General features: G+C 36.0%; 1 protein-coding gene across 8 annotated transcripts in view; it reads left to right on the top strand.

The window, feature by feature from the left end:
* Positions 1-17970, top strand: part of BAHCC1 (BAH domain and coiled-coil containing 1) — a 125184-nt gene that overhangs the window by 20813 nt on the left and 86401 nt on the right. For 5 of the 8 annotated variants that reach the window (XM_073560597.1, XM_073560596.1, XM_073560590.1 and 2 more), the window contains exons 2-3: positions 1106-1612; positions 11070-11313. In XM_073560597.1, coding sequence (XP_073416698.1) covers positions 11160-11313 — 154 coding nt within the window. In that variant the 5' untranslated portion in view covers positions 1106-1612; positions 11070-11159. Of the gene's footprint in view, positions 1-1105; positions 1613-11069; positions 11314-17970 lie in introns of those variants that run through there. The other 3 variants (XM_073560592.1, XM_073560591.1, XM_073560598.1) reach the window with 2 other exon arrangements.

The following is a 17970-nucleotide window of genomic DNA, read 5'->3' as shown; positions in this document are numbered from 1 at the left end:
CTAAAAAGTGTACACATGAATGTTGTAGCAATCATGGAAGATCTCATGATCTAAACTGGAATCGATCATATTGCACATGCTCTCGTCATATATTACATTATACCATAATAAAAAGGTGATGAATACAATTTGATCGCATGGGAAGGATTCTTGTACAGAATAAAAGGAATAAAAGCAAACCTCATTTTTCGTTTATGCCTAGAATGACGCTAAGTGCCTCTGTAAATGGAATAGCAAGGGTTAACAGAGCGCCGATCGGGCGGAATATTGAGCGCTGACGCTAAAATCCATCCATTTCTGGCCGTTCTATATATATGTGACCGTCTTCAGGCCCCCCGTCAGCGGAGCGTTGATGTTTTTGTTTATAATCCCAACGTTCCATTTTAGAACGTTGACGGTTTTTTTTCTTTATAAACATTAACCCGTTGTTTACCTAATTTCTTTTATTTTTTTTTTATCTCTAATCAATTGGATATAGTTTTTTTTCCGTGTCTTTTTTTTTTTTGTTTGTTTTAAATCCCTGTTTCCATTCTATGTGTCCCTGAGAATAAACAGAGCTAAATATATGGCACGGCCACAATAGCACTAGGGTAAAGGCAGGATGGGGGCGTGTCCCCCCCCCCCCCAATTTATTTATATATATATTATACCTTAGTATTTCTCAATGAACCATATTCATTCTGCCTTTTTTACATCATTTTATCTGTAGTAGTTTAGGCTTAGGTTAATTTAAATAGGGTTCTGCCTCCCTCCCCTTCACAAAGGTAACCTACTCTCCCCCCCCTTCCCCAATTGTTTAAATCTCCTTGTGCAATTCCTATACTAACTTCTACAATGCAAAACGAATGAAAACAACCAAGATATAAAATAATCCATAGTGGTGTGTTTCTTCTTTATATTCTTTATAGTATTGCTTTGAGATTTTTTTTTCGTGGTTGTAAATTTGGGTTCTAATATAACAATAATATCTAATTCTACCTTTTTGGCACATGGACTGCTTTCGATAATGGATGCTGATGTGTTCTGTTGATTTCCTATGGCACCCATGGACTAAGGGTTCTAGGGATATTTTTGAGGACTGGTTTCTGTTTTTTTTTGTTTTTAGTCTCCTGCCGTCGGACTCCTCACAAAGGATGGATTCAGAGGGATCAATGATGTGTTATTGATAAAGTCCTGCAAGGGAAAGGAGAGATCCTTGTGGTCAAGGGTTGGAATTCTGCAAGAACCCTGGATTTTGGATATTCTTAAGGATACAGCTTCTGGTCCACCCATGTCATTTTTCTATTCGGCAGTGGACGGCTGCAGTGTCTCAATCTACTCTGGCCTGAAGGAAAAACCTCCATTTGGATCTTTTACACTACACAGAAATGCATCTTTAATTTCTTTAAATTTTTTATTTTTTCTTCCCAAAAAACATTCATGCTTGATATTATTTGCCCATCTGCTCTTGGACCTGTAGACTAAAATAAAATCCAAACGCACCAATGTTACATGGGACTAGTTTCTTCATCAGTCAAGAATTAATCTGCAAATGAAGGGAACCTGGCACCATCTCAATCCACATCTGAAAGCAAGCAGGAATGTCTACTTTTTGGTGTCACTGCAAATTTAGGTACTCTCTGCGGATCTAACCTATTTGTATGAGCATCTATCTATCTATCTATCTATCTATCTATCTATCTATCTATCTATCTATCTATCTATCAGAATTTTCTATATCTTTATATTACTCATCCACTATTGTAGAGTACTTCTTATTATTGTATTACCCCTTTTATACTGTCTTTAGCAGACAGATTTTTCTTTTTTTGCTTTTTTTTCCTGGAAGCGGTTGACTGCTGGGAGAGCCTCAGCCATGATATGCTTGCAAGGAAGGGGGTGGGAGTGGGGGGGAGCTGATCTTTCAATACTCAGTAATTGCAAAGCAGGGGATTTTAAGGAAAACAGCAAGAACACAATAGATTAAGATTTCAGACCAAGGAGGGGTGGAGGAAAATCCTTTTGTAAAACAAAAGGGTGAAACTATTTTCTTTGTTTTTTTTTTCTTCTTTCATTTTTTCTTTTTAATCCCAAGTTGTACTTAAGACAATATTTATGTGGATGGTGATTGGTTTGGTATGTACAGTAGAATAGTGCGACTTATCATGTTTTTAAGTATATGGATATATAGAATTCTTTATGTGCACTATGTATATAAAATAGGGTGTGGCTTTTATATTGTGATGTCTTTGTATAGTGTGTAGTTTTTTGTTTTTTTAGAATGTATGAACCTTATGGTAAAGCGGGTGTATGTGTGTGTATTTATATAGAACAGTGTGGGGGGTATTATTCTTTGTGTAATGTCAGTGTATATATAGTGTGATACTGTTTGGGTATTGCATGTAAAGCATTATGTGTGTATTTCTGTATAACATAATATTTGTATTATTCAATAGTGTGTAGCTTATATATTCTGATGACTACAATGTATGTTATAGTACATGTGTGTAGTATAGCAATGTATGTTATATAGTACGTGTGTTCATATATTCAATATACATACTCATGTGGGGTATAGTAGTGTTAACAATGCATGTACTTATTTGTATCTGTGATCTGTGTAAAATATATATATATATATATATATATATATAATTTTACACAGATACAAATAAGTCAAATAAGTACATGCATTGCTAACCCTACTATACCGCACATGAGTATGTATATTGAATATATGACCACAGTACTATATAACATACATAGTGTTAGCAATGCATGTACTTATTTGTATCTGTGTAAAATATGTATATATAATCACATCCTCATTTATAATAGTAAATACATAGTCACGCTGTCCTACAATATACATATTGCTTCATAGTACACATACTTTGTCAGATAATACCTGTATTAGTGTAGACATAGGGTCCTCATTGTATGATATGTGCTCAATATGTATATATGCGTTTGTGTGTATGTGTATGCATGTGTGAAACATGTTTGCACATGTGATGTCCCTGTGTATATGTGTGTGTGTGTATATATATATATATATATATATATATATATATATATAACTAGAGATATAGATAAATCTCATTACATATAATTATTTATTACATATAAAGCGTAGTGTATGTGTCTACCATGACATGCATGCAAATATGTAGTGGTGGCTCATTATTTTATGATTCTGGATTGTGTATATTTAGTATGTCTGAATGTATCATTGTGTATTATATTAAGAAGTGTGTGCTCTAGTATGCACATTATAAGTGTATTATATGTATATATGATAATAGGTGATCATTTATATTATATCTGAATGTTTTATATACTATAATAAATGCCCTATGAGGGAAACATATACATAATGACATTTTCATGGGTGTGTATTCTAGTACACTCACACTATAATAAATACACAATTTAATATATATCCATCATATAATACAAAACCCACACTGCTATAATGGTACAAACCTATAGATATCCTAATATAATAACCACACACAAATACATTACAATCTAACCTCCCACTATGTATACACCTAAACTACACATCCAAATGATAATCCATGATACTATGTCTCCATATAATGGTGCAGACACCATGTAATAATCTCTGTACTATAATAATATAATATCCTCACTCCACAGTCCTCCTTTCTTCCTAGCGCAGCCTGTTCGTGTCTATGTATCTTCACACAGCATCTATGTGTTATTTTGCATTGACAATCCTGGTTTATGGGAGACATACTCTCCTTATTTCTACTGTGCACTATTAAATATTAATACAATGCAGTTTGAGGATCCTACAGAGATTACATTCTCACTGACAGGGAAGTGTCACTTTAGATCAACTTGCACAATTACAAAGACACCCCTCCCCATCCTTTCCTTCTTTTTTTGCCCTTGATCTAGGTGGACCCTGTGATCTAGCAGGTAATAATCAGTATTATTAATGTAACTCACAGACCAAGCCACAATACATCTTGGTCTTCTATAGGAAGGTGTGGACTGAGTGCTGTCCTCAGATAGTTTTTTTTTTCTTTCCTGCTAGTGCCAGGTCTCTCTAGAGCTGGTGTGCTGGACCTATGTGTCTTTTTTGATGACTTCTTCTATACTGTGCTATGATGTCTTCTGGTCCCTGTGCTGATAACAATGAATAATCACTGTACAACTCCTGTCATTGCTTGGTCTTCTATTGTCTGGTAGTCTCCTACCCTGCTCACCTCCTGATATATGTGTACAGTCAGCCTGCTGTAAATATAGAAAATATCTTATATGTATGTAATATAAAAAAAAATGTCATGCAAGGCAAATCTGGTCAATCTATTCACTGCCATCACTACTGCACTGATTCCCCCATCCAGCTGTGAATAAAGCTTTGTCTTAGCTGATTCCATTAATCCACAGCCTTGTTTTATCCCCTAGATACGAAAAGTAAGGGGGTAAAAATGGCTTTCATTGATATGAAGTGACTGCAGTGCTGGGGTATGGTTACCATACCAATATATGTAGGGTTGTTATTAGTTGACAGCAGCTTTAGCATAAGTAGGGTTAATATGAAGCCTCCATTTTTGTGAGGTGTCAGCTTTAGGTGGTCAGTTAATTTCATCATTGGTTTACACATGTTAGGAAAATCTGTTAATGAGTTATAGGTTGATTTTTATATTTACTTTGTTTTTTTTTTAGATTATATACTGTGTGTGTATATATATATATATATATATATATTATATGCAATACTTATAGTTTAATTTTTTATATTTTAATTTTAATATATATTTAAATTAAAAATTGAATTATAACTCATTAAAAGATTTTATGTGTGTGTGTAGATATAACATATAAATAGCAATATAGTTGTAAAAATAAATCCCGAAAAATTATCAAAGTAATAAAATACAAAAAAATTGGAAAAAAATTGAGAAAATATGTATTCAGAGGATTGATAATGCCCTTTTAATTAGTCTTGAAAATAATAATAAAACCTGAAAAAAAATGTCCTGAATGTTATTTTTCAAATATTCCAGGATAATGTTGATTATGATCCAATTTGTTTTAAAAAAAAAAATATATATATATATATAATATTTTGTTTGTTTTTATGTTATATTTATTGGTTGCATCTATATATAGTGTTTTGTCGTTCTAAATACAAAGGTCATCCTCTCTTATATATTTTCCCATTGCTCTTGCAATGATGTAAGTGGTAAGATTATAAAAATGAGTATTGGAAACAGCTGGATATGTCCCAGAAGTGCATTTTGGAGCAGTCCCACAGTCAGGCAGGCTGGAAGGAAGGAGAGGTGCAGGACTGGGCTATGGAGGCAGCCTGCTGAAATATTGCATAGAAACAGGGCAGTAATTGTTCTGTATCCCCTGACAAGTGGGCACTAATGGACAAATGGCACATAAATAAGAAGGGAGCTTGGAAACAGGACAACACCATGTAATGTATACAATATTTTCCATTCACTCATCAGTTTTGTATTATTTGAGCACTTGGTTTGGGCTGTCATTGTGTCCATGTTCACTGTTGTCCCGGTGTCATCTTGTAAGGATGTGAGATTAGTGATTGAACATGGGAATGGAATGTGATTATATATGTGTCATGTTTATAGGTATTCACTATTTTTTTTTTTCTTATGCCTGTGTAATGTTTATTACACCTCGTCAGACTGCATATTTATTTAATTTTTAGCTTAACATATTTAATGTTGGGTCACTTTTTTACACATTTTTAAAATATTTTTAGTACTCAAGGCCTGTTTTTTTTTTTTTTTCTTTTAATACAAAATATTCTATAACAGAATTTTTAGATTTTTTTTTATTTTTATTTTATGAACATGCTATATTTTATGCAGTAATATAGAAAAACACCTTGGTTTTAGATTCGGGGCCAATTATAAGAATTCTATATCCACAAATCTACATACATCTTGATATATTTGATACTGGTGGAGTGTTCCTTTTTCTTTTTTTTTTTTTTTTAAATTGCAGATATATTGAATTTCGGTAGATGCTAAAATATTTAAATTTATTTATTTTTAATGAATTTTAGATTTACTGCATCCATGCTAGTTCTTTCTAACCGTGCTGGCCTCGTGGGATACATTTATCCATTATGATCAATGAAGAACACTACGTGTCCTATCAGTCCTGTCTATGTGGGCGGTGATGTGGATACGGCTTCCATTGTTTGGCTCTATATAAAGCTTGCCTGTAGGAATCTAGTAGAACAGATTTTTTAATTTTTTTTAAGGAATGATAAATCTGGTTTGAAAACCATTGATCGCCAATCTGATTGGTCAAAATGTGCTTTCTTATTGCTCAAATTTATCCAACAAGTTGATCATCGATCGGTTTCAATGGTCAACATATGGTGGATCCTGATACAATTACATAGATTTTCGCTATGATGATGAACTGACCACTATGTGGCCCTATTCAATGACATTCTGTTCCGAAAAATGTATTTTTTTCCATTTTTACTCACTGGCTACTGATAAGTGGTGATTTTTAGTTTTATGAATATATTATTTTTTCCTTCTACTAATCAATGTTAGGTCAGTCTGCTTTTAAAGGGGGTTATCAACTCTTGGAGGTTCTATTGATATAAATGGGCTCCTCTATTTGTATGCTCTGGTTGTCTCTCTGCTTTTGCACACAGCAATCTCCTGTATTCTTTGGCCGGTAGCAAGTGTTTAATTTTCCTGCAGCGCCCCAGCAGGAGAAATGCAGCATTACACAGTTCCCACTGAAATGAATAGGCTGTTCTTACAATGTTTGGATGTATCGAGTCCTCCAAGTCTCTTTTGTGCTCCCTTTTTAAATGGGGGACCTCTTTCTATTAACGCAAAACTAGGTCCACTGAATTTATAGATATTTAACCAGGATAGATGAACTAAAATGGCCTCCTGAAAACAATAAATCACGTCTAGTAAAAAGTCAATATATTTATCTATGTGGGGCACCGCTAGGTAAAGAGTCCTGGGAAGTCCGCCAAGGCCTAAGCTTAAAGGGACACTAAACCTTTAGTCTCTTATCTCTGTTTACTGTGTAACTGAATGTTATCTTTTGGTACCTTCAATATGACATTTTTGGACCCTAGAAAGGTGGACTATTGTGTTCTTCAATGGGAAGTCTAAAAAATGTGGCCAACTGTGATCCAAAATGGCAGCGATGTAATCATATACCATCGACGCTGTGTTCCTAAACTACTCCCTAAGTATCTTGGTTTTATAGCCAATATGGTGACACCCTCCCCTCCAGGCGGAATCCCCAATGGAGTACCATATCCGTGTATTCAAGTTTAATACTGCCAGACTGTACATTTTCTCTTCTAAGAAATTCTAAGCTTGTCTTGTGTATGGTTGTTGTTACCGCTTCTTCTTGAGGGAACAAGGGTGGGATCAATCTCATATCACAACACATTTATTAAGAAGTACCGTATCTGTTTTCTGTGGCAGATACCGGGATGGTGCCGATTTTGATTTTGATAATTTTAACCTGTTTTTTTTTTATTTAATTTTTTGAGAGCTATCCATAAAAAATGAAATCTTTAAATGTAGGAAGAAATCTCAGCACTTTATCTGTATATTAGGAGCCTAAGGCAATCTTTTGTCTCGTTTTTTTTTTCTCTTCATAAACTTCAGCATTTCTTTTCGGTGCAGGGTTTTTATTTTGCAAAATTCTGATTTTTTTTTTTTCATTTGAAATCTATGTAAAATAAACAAAAATAAAAAATAAACCTAAAAAAAATATCCAGTTTGGTTCATTTTGAAGAAGAAAAAAAAAACCTGCCCAAAATGCTATAGTAGCATCTGATTCAAAAAATAAAAACCATAAAAAATAAAAATCATGAAAAATATGCCAAAATACTGTGTGACTCAAGCCTAAAACTAATATTTGTACATTCAGTGACAGCAAACCTTCCCCCCACTCCTTTTTTCATCCTGGGAAGAATAGAAAGGAAAAAAAAAAATCTAACTTGTCTTGTCACCATGGTCAAATGTGTCATGTGTAATTGAATGTTTTTTTTTTTATTTTCAAATGACTTTGTGTAATCCAGTACACATAGAGAATTTGTATCTTGATAAATATTATGAGATCTATGAATATTTAGAAGAAATAACAACTTGATCCGTGTCTCCAGGTTCTAGAACCAATCAATCATGGTGTCCATACTTTCCATTTTTGGCATGCCTACTATAGATATCGAAATTTATATGGCAGCGTGAAGGTTTTACCTCTAGATTGACTTTGGACCCATGATCAGCTGATCACCTGACATGGGCTTTCAGCATTAGTCAATAATCAACATTTCTGATCACTTCTAGAAGGTTCTACCACTATCTACTAACCTCTTGGTTGACTTGTTTTTTTGTTCTTTATCTTTCCACCACTAAAGATGCCCATACATCTTCAATATCTGTTGGCGAAATTCTTGACTTGCCAACCACTTTTCCTCCCAACCCCTAATCTATTGGTAAGAGCTTTGTCCCACCTCTGGTGGTGACATTTTCCCAGAAAAAAAAAAGATTGGGAGTTGAAATTCAACATGCTTTTCCATAACATCATCTGTTTGGGGGAAAAGTCACGAGACCACTTTTAGATCATGAGGCTGTGTGGCCAAAATTGGCACGTTGGGATGATTTTTTACTTGTATATGGGGGAAATGCTTTATCAATAACCTGATCAATCTTCCACCATCTCCATTGTTTGACCGTTCCCTTTATAGTCGACAATCAAATTATCTGATACCTGTGTAAGAGACGCGCAGAACTCAATTATTAATAGGGATAATAAAAAATTACTTTTAAGATACATCATTCTAAGGGTATAAAAAAAATCCCAAATAACAATCATACCTCACATTTATATTACTATATGCAAGTCACAGAACAAGTAGACATAAAATACTGAGTACAATAACATTTATCAAAAGGTTTAAAAAAAATAAAATGTATGTGTAAAAAATATATTGTAATAATGCAGTAAAATATAGCATAAGGTGTACACAGTGATAATTTCAGAGATAATTTGTTTTACTGGAGTATGTATTAACTCAAAGTTTCGCATCAAGCTTTGTCAGGGGGTAGCTAATTATGTGACAGATCATTTATGCGAAGTGGGGACAGCCTTGGTGATTGCAATTTTTAGGTGTTCTTTTGTGTTAGAAATGGTCAATGATGGAAAACTTCTTCATGGGAATTTCAAAAGTTGAGATTAAGCAGATGCCCTGAGTTTCAGAAGCAAGGTAGTCTTTATGTGTCTTCTGCCAAAGCTGTAATGGAAAATGTGGATTTAACTGGACATGTGGTGTTATTAGGAAATGTTACAATATTGGGATGTATACACTGGGAATAATATCTAAGGATAATATGAAGAAGATCGAGTCCCGATTAGTTGTGTTTGTCAATATGAATACATTTCATTGTTATAAACATCTCTTTCCAGCATGTACAAAGTTAATGCTCGATATTCATGCAAGATCTCAGTTTCCAGCTGCAAATAACACCCACCGACCCCCTTCACATATCCGTGCTCCTGTAATTATTGCAATAATTAGTATCGTTAATGTGGATTACGTTTAAACTAATAATTGCAGTCCATATCATGAATGGGTCAGAGGTGGCCGTCTTCTTGTAGCTTTCTTATAATTGGAAGATTCAGCTTAAACATAGATAAAATTCCCCACTGGGACATTTCACTTTTGCCTCATTTCCAAACCTTTTTCCATAATTCTTCAGGGATGTGATGTTTAACTATGTCTATGCTGGGTTGGAAGTATTGGGGCTTTTTGGTTTAAAAATAAAATTCTCATTTAAACTTTTACATTTTCTCCAAACCTTTTAGACCTCCTGGCCTTTGGTTTCTAATCCGTGAAGCGTTCAGTAAATTGACATCAATTTTTAGTTCTTGTATCTATTTCTTACCATAATTTTTTTCTTAACCCTTGTTATTCATTTTAGACTTGTAATTTTACTATAAAAATAAAACAAAAACTAGTGTTGATTTTTACTGCATTAGATTATTATTTTCTAAAATATAGTTTTTAGTTTTTGTTTTTTTCTCGTTTGTTGGCATCAGTAGGCCATACATATGTGTGAAAAAATGTATTAATTATAATTAAAGCTATATTCATATGTAAAAAAAACAACAACCGAAAAAGCAAAACTACATTTCTTTTTATTGTGTTATTGTTTCTGATTTTGAAATGCCATCAGACTATAGGGGTGTAATAGGAATTTGTAATTATTATTCGTTTTATATTTTCATATTTTATTTATTTTTACATTTTTCATTTTTATTTTATTTTTATTTCTAAGGGGTGCGATGGGGGAAAAGCGTCAAATTTCCTCCTGGTGGCGTGTGCGGTGCGGTGCGCTGCCTTGATGCTATACAGAGCACACTTGTTACATAAGTGAGCCCAGGCTGTAAATCAAGAAGCACCTATCTGTGGATGCCAATGAATAAAAGTGTTTACCACACATGTTATAGAATGTCTACCCTAAAAATAAGTGATTTATTTTCTTCTACAATTTCTTGGCTCCTAAAAAAAATACCGTGTTCATGTTGGGGACGGAAAGAATGGCATGCACTTGTTCTTTGCATTAAATGTCTGCACATTCCCATTAGTGACAGAGTCAGTTTTATGGTTCACATTACTAGCTCAAACAGCTCGGAGCCAGTCTTTGGGTCCTAAATCCTTGAAAATGTATTTTTTGCCCAGGAGGTGGTCGATCTTTTGATGTTTTTGATGTTCCTCTCCCGGCCTCTATGGAAACATTAGGGAGGATATATAACTTGATGACTTAGTAAGGTTGTCCACTTACAAACTAAAACCTAAAAAATCCCAAAAAAACATAATAATGACTTGTCATATAGTCATTTAGAAAGGTCCATTAAAGTTAATTAAAAATGTTAAAACGTTTTTTAATTATACTATCTCATGTGCAGAGATGTGACCTCTTGAAGTTACAGGCCCAAAGCCTAAGGCTTCACTACTAAGAGGTTCTGATTACGACACTTCAATATAAAGCTTTAATATCCTTTTTGTCTTTTTTTTCCAATAGAGAATGATACCGGAGCTTCAAGAGGATCCCGGCAACATTCCCGGGACTTCCCGCTAAACAGAGCTGCCCTCTATTTCGCTCCCTCCAGTGATGGACGGCCGGGAGTTTGTTCCTCCTCCTCATTTGAGTCACCGCGGAGCCGGCCGAATGAACCCACCTGCAGGCCACAGTGCGGTGCAGCACCCAGGACACTTCCAGGCCACTAAATACTTTTCCTCACCCCTCCCAATGGCAACCCACTCCGGTAAGTTCCTCCTGATTGATAATTTACATTAATTGTTAAGAGTGGAAAAATTCCACTGGTGAAACTGTGTCATTTCCACACCAGGAGATTTTATGGAATGCTTTTTTGTTTTTGAGAGCGGGGAAAGCTTGAAATAATTAAAGAGAGAGAAAAGAGTCATGGCTGGAAATGGGAAAGGACTTGTGGTTCTCCTAAAACACATATATATATATATGGGCACCATTATTATTATTATTTATTATTATAGCGCCATTTATTCCATGGCGCTTTACATGTGAGGAGGGGTATACATAATAGATACATGTACAGTAATCTTAAACAATACAAGTCACGACGGGTACAGGATTAGAGAGGATCCTGTCCTCGAGGGCTCACAATCTACAAGGAATGGGTGAGGATACAGTAGGTTAGGGTAGAGGTGGTTGTGCAGCGGTTTGGTGGATTGGTGGTTACTGTAGGTTGTAGGCTTGTCGGAAGAGGGAGGTCTTCAGGTTCTTTTTGAAGGTTTCCATGGTAGGCGAGAGTCTGATATGTTGTGGTAGAGAGTTCCAGAGTAGGGGGGGATGCGCGGGAGAAATCTTGAATGCGATTGTGGGAAGAGGAGATAAGAGGGGAGTAGAGAAGGAGATCTTGTGAGGATCGGAGGTTGCGTGCAGGTAAGTACCGGGAGACGAGGTCACAGATGTATGGAGGACTCATGTTGTGGACGGCTTTGTATGTCATGGTTATGGTTTTGAACTGGAGTCTTTGGGTATTGGGGATCCAGTGCAGGGATTGACAGAGGGGAGAGGCCAGGGAATAGCGGGGGGACAGGTGGATTAGTCGGGCAGCAGAATTTAGAATAGATTGGAGGGGTGCGAGAGTGTTAGAGGGGATGCCTCAGAGCAGGAGGTTGCAGTAGTCAAGGCGGGAGATGATGAGGGCATGGACTAGGGTTTTTGCAGATTCTTGGTTGAGGAACCATTGGATGATAGAGTTGAATGAATCTATGTGAGAGACCCTGGTCCACCGGCCAGTTCAACATTACGTGGCCACTGAATAAGAGCCCTATGAACTGCCACCTGCCATCTGGCATCCATTGCTCCTCTCTGGATTAGCTGGTCTGGTGCAGTGACATAACGCTAGACTGGCTATTCAACAGGAGCTGCGAATGTCAGCAGGTAGGATACACGCCACCTTCATAGAATACTGTGAATTTATTCACTCATCTCTATTGGATGACAATGTTTTGTGATGTCTGTGATTGGAAATTGGCCTCCTGTGCACATTAAAGTCAACAGACCCCACCCCCAAATTTTACATGGTTGGCCAAGTATCTCATGTATAAGGGCATCTCCCGACTTAGTAAACGAGTGGACGGACTTTATCAGGGTTTGCTATTTTTGGAAGAGACCAACCACTGGACTTCTAAGCTTTTTCCCACAAAACCATATTTTAAACTATTGAGTAGAGAACATATTGAGTCCATTATCATCTGCCGCATTCATGATGTGCATGATTATCTCTAACACTGTGATCCCCCCCCCATTACTCAGGGGTGGGTCATTGGAGTCCATGTTGATGGATGGTGCTAGGAACCTTGATAAAACTAATTGCAATCTTTTGATGTTGGCCAAACACCCCATCTGACAGCAATCGTCGTCCCTGATTGCTCAGCAGCATTACTCGTGTAGTCTTCTTCCAGGCTCAGATATGGTTTCCGACTTTTACATATGGTATATTTATCCTGACAACCAGGCTCAACGCAAATCACGTAAACAAATTTTCACTTGTATCAACAATTTAGAAAAATGTTTAAAACTTACAAATGACTGAGGAATTATCAGGAAAGGGAAGCAAAATCTGCTTTCTGTAGTGTTGCAGAAGAATCTTTGCCTTGGTCATCTTTCTAAATTGCTTTTGGCGCTCTCTTACAAATTTTACTTCTACATTTTTCCACATTTTTTTATTTTTTTTTAAACTAAACTTTCAACATTTCTCAACTTCTAATTCTCCATCGTAAAAATGTGATGTCACATGTAGATAATTACAACCTGATGGGGTCTATGGAGCAGAAATTCTGCCTTCATTGGTATTATAGGCAAGTACAGGCATCATAGTGGTAGCAAAAATTGTAGAACTGTCCCATAGTTCCCTTTCCATCTCTTTTGTATTTTGAATGTCAGATATTTTTTATTGAAGCTGTGAACATCAGAGGACTAACCATCTGGTGTTACACCATTACAATAAAATTGTGAGCAAATTTTTTTTTTTTTTTTTTGGGGGGGATACATTTTGACAATTGATATATGTAGTCCAGCCTCCTTAAACTGAGCACCTCCATGAACCACTATGTTTAGCATGGTGCCTGACTGCCCTCTTTTCACTACAATAGTCCTCCAAAAAGGCATCAGTTATGTCATTTCCTTCTCCTTTTAGTCTTAAACCTGGCTAGGAGGCAGCTTTCTGCAACAGAAATCTTCCTCCTCTGTCCTGCCTGTAATTGGCAAATTAACCCTTCCCCATTATTACACTGTACTCTTATCATTTGGTTTTAATCTGAGGTGGAGAGATTTAAAAGGGCTGTCAAAAAGGGATGGCTGAGGGACTACAGACTATGTGACTGCAGACTCCTGACAGTGTGTGAAGCGCACATTGTCAGGATTGTCCGGTATTGTTGTATGGATATGTGACTGCATGTATATACTGTAGTTTGCATGCTCCCGCTCACATTCTGACTGGACATGCTCATCCTCTCTCATCGGCCATACCTCGTCAATGCTTATCTTCTCGCATCTGCAATATCTTAGAATCCTGACTGTATGAGCACTGCATGCTGTCAGGATTCAGAAATGTCCAGTCACAGTGACTACAGACTTTCATACCATGCTTTTACAACCCCTTTTAAGAAGCTCTTTTCCTTTATAACATTTTTGAGGCACCTGTCAAAATTCTAGGCTCTAAATAAAAAATCTTCAGTTTTGGGGTTTGCCTTATTCTCTATATTGGGAAAGCATTTTTAAAGGTTCAGGTAGGTCCCTGTGTACATTTCTAGTGTCTATTACTGATACTGTACTCTTATATGTGGTCTTTGGGATCAGCTCTCAGGGACATTTGTTAGGTTTATGGAGATCCCCTTTAAAAGGGTTGTCTACTACTACGACAACCCGTTCTTGCACTAAATGCTTGACCCCGATAAAATGTAAAAAAAAATCTATAGTAACCTCCTGTGCCAGTGCTGTTCCCACGGTGTCGGCTCGGCTCTCGCTCTCCCCGGGGCTCTCATATGGTGTTGTGACACGTGACCCCGGTGCCCGATCAGCGCTGACATCACATGGATTGATCATGAAGAGGAAGTCTAGGCTGCAGCTGATCCCTGGCTTCCTCTTCATGTTCAATCCGCACGTACGTGGGAACAGTGACGTCAGACCTGATTGGGCACTGGGGTCACGTGTTACAACACCGCATGAGTGCCCCGAGGAGAGTGAATGCAGACACCGCAAGAACGGCGACGGCACGGGAGGTGAGTATAGCTTTTTTTTATTATTTTATCTGGTCAAAAATTTGGTTCAAGAAGGGGTCGTCTTATCAGTGGACAACTCATTTAACAATTTCTTCGTAACTGTTGAATTATTGCAAACTGTATTAGAGCAAAAGTTCCCATATTAAATAAAAGAAACATTAAAATATATTGTCCTTCCTTATACTCTTTTTGTCTACCTAATATTTCTAATGTATATGCAATCAATAAATAAGTTTTTGTTTTTTTAATAGCCAAAAGACTCCCTTTTTCTCTTTTTTTTGCACGTATTAAATTATGGATTTGTCTGTAACTGTGGGCGACATACATATTTTAATAAAATAATACAAATGTTTGCCAAGAGGAACATCATATTGTTCTGAAAGTCATATTCAGACCATAAGTAACTGATTATTTCTTACAAATGTGTGCTACTGCTTGAGATAGCTTAGTCCCACATACGAATACATATAATTTTTTTATTGTAAAGGAATTTTACTTTTTTTTGATAGGGGATGTAAAGGGGTTGACAATGTGGCACCCAATAAATTGTCAATATATTACGAATTATATATATTAATTATTCATCTCTTTTCTCTTTTTCTTTTTTCTTCACACAAGTGCAAAATACAAAAGATCAAATTTCAAATCAATATTAAAAATAAACAAAAAATAAGTAAAAATGATAAAAAAATATATAATATATTTTTTTTATTTTGCACATTACACTTTAAAAAGGAAAAAAAGTAATTTATTCTCCTTTTCCTTGAGTAAGAGCTATATTTATCGCCCTAAAATATAGTCCATGTTCGCATTTCAGCTCAGTTGGGCTGGGACATGCCCTCCAAACATCTCTCGTATAAACATCCGAACGATTCTAGGTCTTCATGTATGTATATAGAGCTGTATGATTTTTAGGTAATATTTTTAGATTTATAAAATAAAAAAAAAATATTTTTCTCTTTCCAGCTGTATACCGGGGTTTAACCTACTTTTTTGTTTACCGCTTTGCTTTTTCACATGGTAGTCAGTTTTAGAATAACACAGTAACTGTTATTGCTGCTGGCTTGATGAGCTGTGAATTCTAATGAATTTCTCTGTGCTATAATGGGATTACAATTAGCGCATGGATTAAACTGTGCCATGAAAATCCCCAACACTGAGTATTACCAGTTGGGAGAGTGGCGACAACAATGTCCTGTGTGTCTCCCAAAAGAAAGCTGCCAACCCATGTCTGGCTTTCATTGTTTAGGGCATAGACTCGGGTACATAAGTGTAGTGATTTCTAGTTGTATTGTAAAACTAGGGAAGTTTGGCCAATTTTGTAATTTTTTTTTTTTTTTTTTACAATTATTTGGATTTTATGAGTTTTTCATTACATTTTTATTTTTTCAACAAGATTTATAAATGGACTGGTAGGGAAGGAAAGGGTTACATAAAAGAAATAATTCTGTGAATGAGCAGTTAATTAATTCAATCTGAAAGTGTTGCTGTGAGATATAAGTGGCTTGAATTCTGGCACCATTCCACGCAGTGTAGCCAGGAATATCACACACCCTTTTTAAGCCTGTGGTGATTTCTTATTATGGACGTTCTCAATAATTTACCTGACATGATCTGTGGGGATCTACCTGCAGACTGCGCAGTCTTCCTCCTAGCAGGAGGGCTGAAATAATTACCAAATGCCTCTCTGCAAGATAGACTCCACTCTCCGAACATCCTGAAATGAAGAATTCAATACATTTTATTTTAAGGTTTGTTATCTTCCAGCATGAGACAAAATTAATACTGTTGGGCATCTCAAAGATAAAATCTTAACATGAATTTTTCTTTGTAATCATGAAATCTGTAATCGTGGTTATCATGGATTTTCAGGCAGCTCTGGGTGATCGAGTAAAAAGTAAAAAAAAAAAAGGATTATTGGAATTTTTATATCTCTATTACAAGTAAAAACCTTGTAAAATATTTATTTTATTTTTTTCATAATTTTTGAATATTGGTGATATGGAAAAAAAAAACAAAGTTGGTAGCCATTTTGAAGTTGTTGACCTATATCACCTGAAGTTACTCTACTGCTAAGGCTCCGTAGAAGGAGACTAAATTGGTATGAAAATTTAAATACAAGACTCCATAATTGTAGTATTTCAAGGTTGGGTCTTTTCCTATCCTCTGAAGTATGGGGAGAAGGTATCATTCATATTATAGACCTTCTTGTGGTGGCACCATCCATCAAGGCAAAACTTATATTGTACACTTCTATAAACCATACCTAAGGCTAAGTGCACACGTTGGCCATTGTTTACGTTGGGTAGGACAGTTAGAAACTAATATATTGCCATGATACTAAAGTCTATATACTAAGCAGGAACAATCTCTCAAATGTTGTGTGAACCTTTCTCAAAGTGGCCACGGTTGTCCATTAGAGTGCTTTAAACATAATTTAAGATTATCAAAGTGGAATTCTGGTTCATTCACTTGGCCTCTTTATTTTTGTCCAATTCTTGGATTAATAGGACCCTTTGCTGTAGAGCCTAGAATTTAGAAATAACTAATGTTGAACCCACTGCCCTTCTTCTACTGAACTACTTTGTACTGGCCAGTGTCCACACTAACAGCAGGAAACCTTTGCCTATTGTTAGAAGACCACAAGGACAGTTCTCGGCTGGGTTATTTTGGTCATGCATTTCTTTTCAGATCAACTTACTTTCTAATTTTTCTGTTTTCAAAAATGAAGCTATTGTTTTTAGGTTAAATTTTCATTAAAGCCATATGCTGTCCTTAAGTTTTTCGTCATTTTGAGTCTTGTAGGTTTCCAGATCAATGGTAGGTCATAGATCTGCCAATGTTTTACTGACATTAGGTCTAATTCATGAATCCCATGAGGCGTTGGCAGCATCTGTCCTTTGTCTACAAGGGATTGCATTTGTTGTATCAATGTATGAACATTTTGGAAATACGTCATGTGGCTGGGCTTCCATTCATGGTAATATTGGTTCATAGAATCATGCCATGAGTTGCTCTTCTCATGGAGGAGTGTTTAAGTAGTTGAAGACTGATACAGAGTAGAACATTGAGTGATACCATTCCTAAAGATCTTGTTGACTTCTGCGAGATCTTCTAAGACCACTATCTGGTGGCTTGTCTGCATATCTTGTAGA

Source organism: Dendrobates tinctorius, unplaced genomic scaffold (assembly GCF_039654945.1).
Source record: "Dendrobates tinctorius isolate UK_male_01 unplaced genomic scaffold, ASM3965494v1 ptg000014l, whole genome shotgun sequence".
In the NCBI taxonomy this organism is placed as follows: domain Eukaryota; kingdom Metazoa; phylum Chordata; class Amphibia; order Anura; family Dendrobatidae; genus Dendrobates; species Dendrobates tinctorius.
This window is presented reverse-complemented; position numbering and strand designations above follow the sequence as displayed.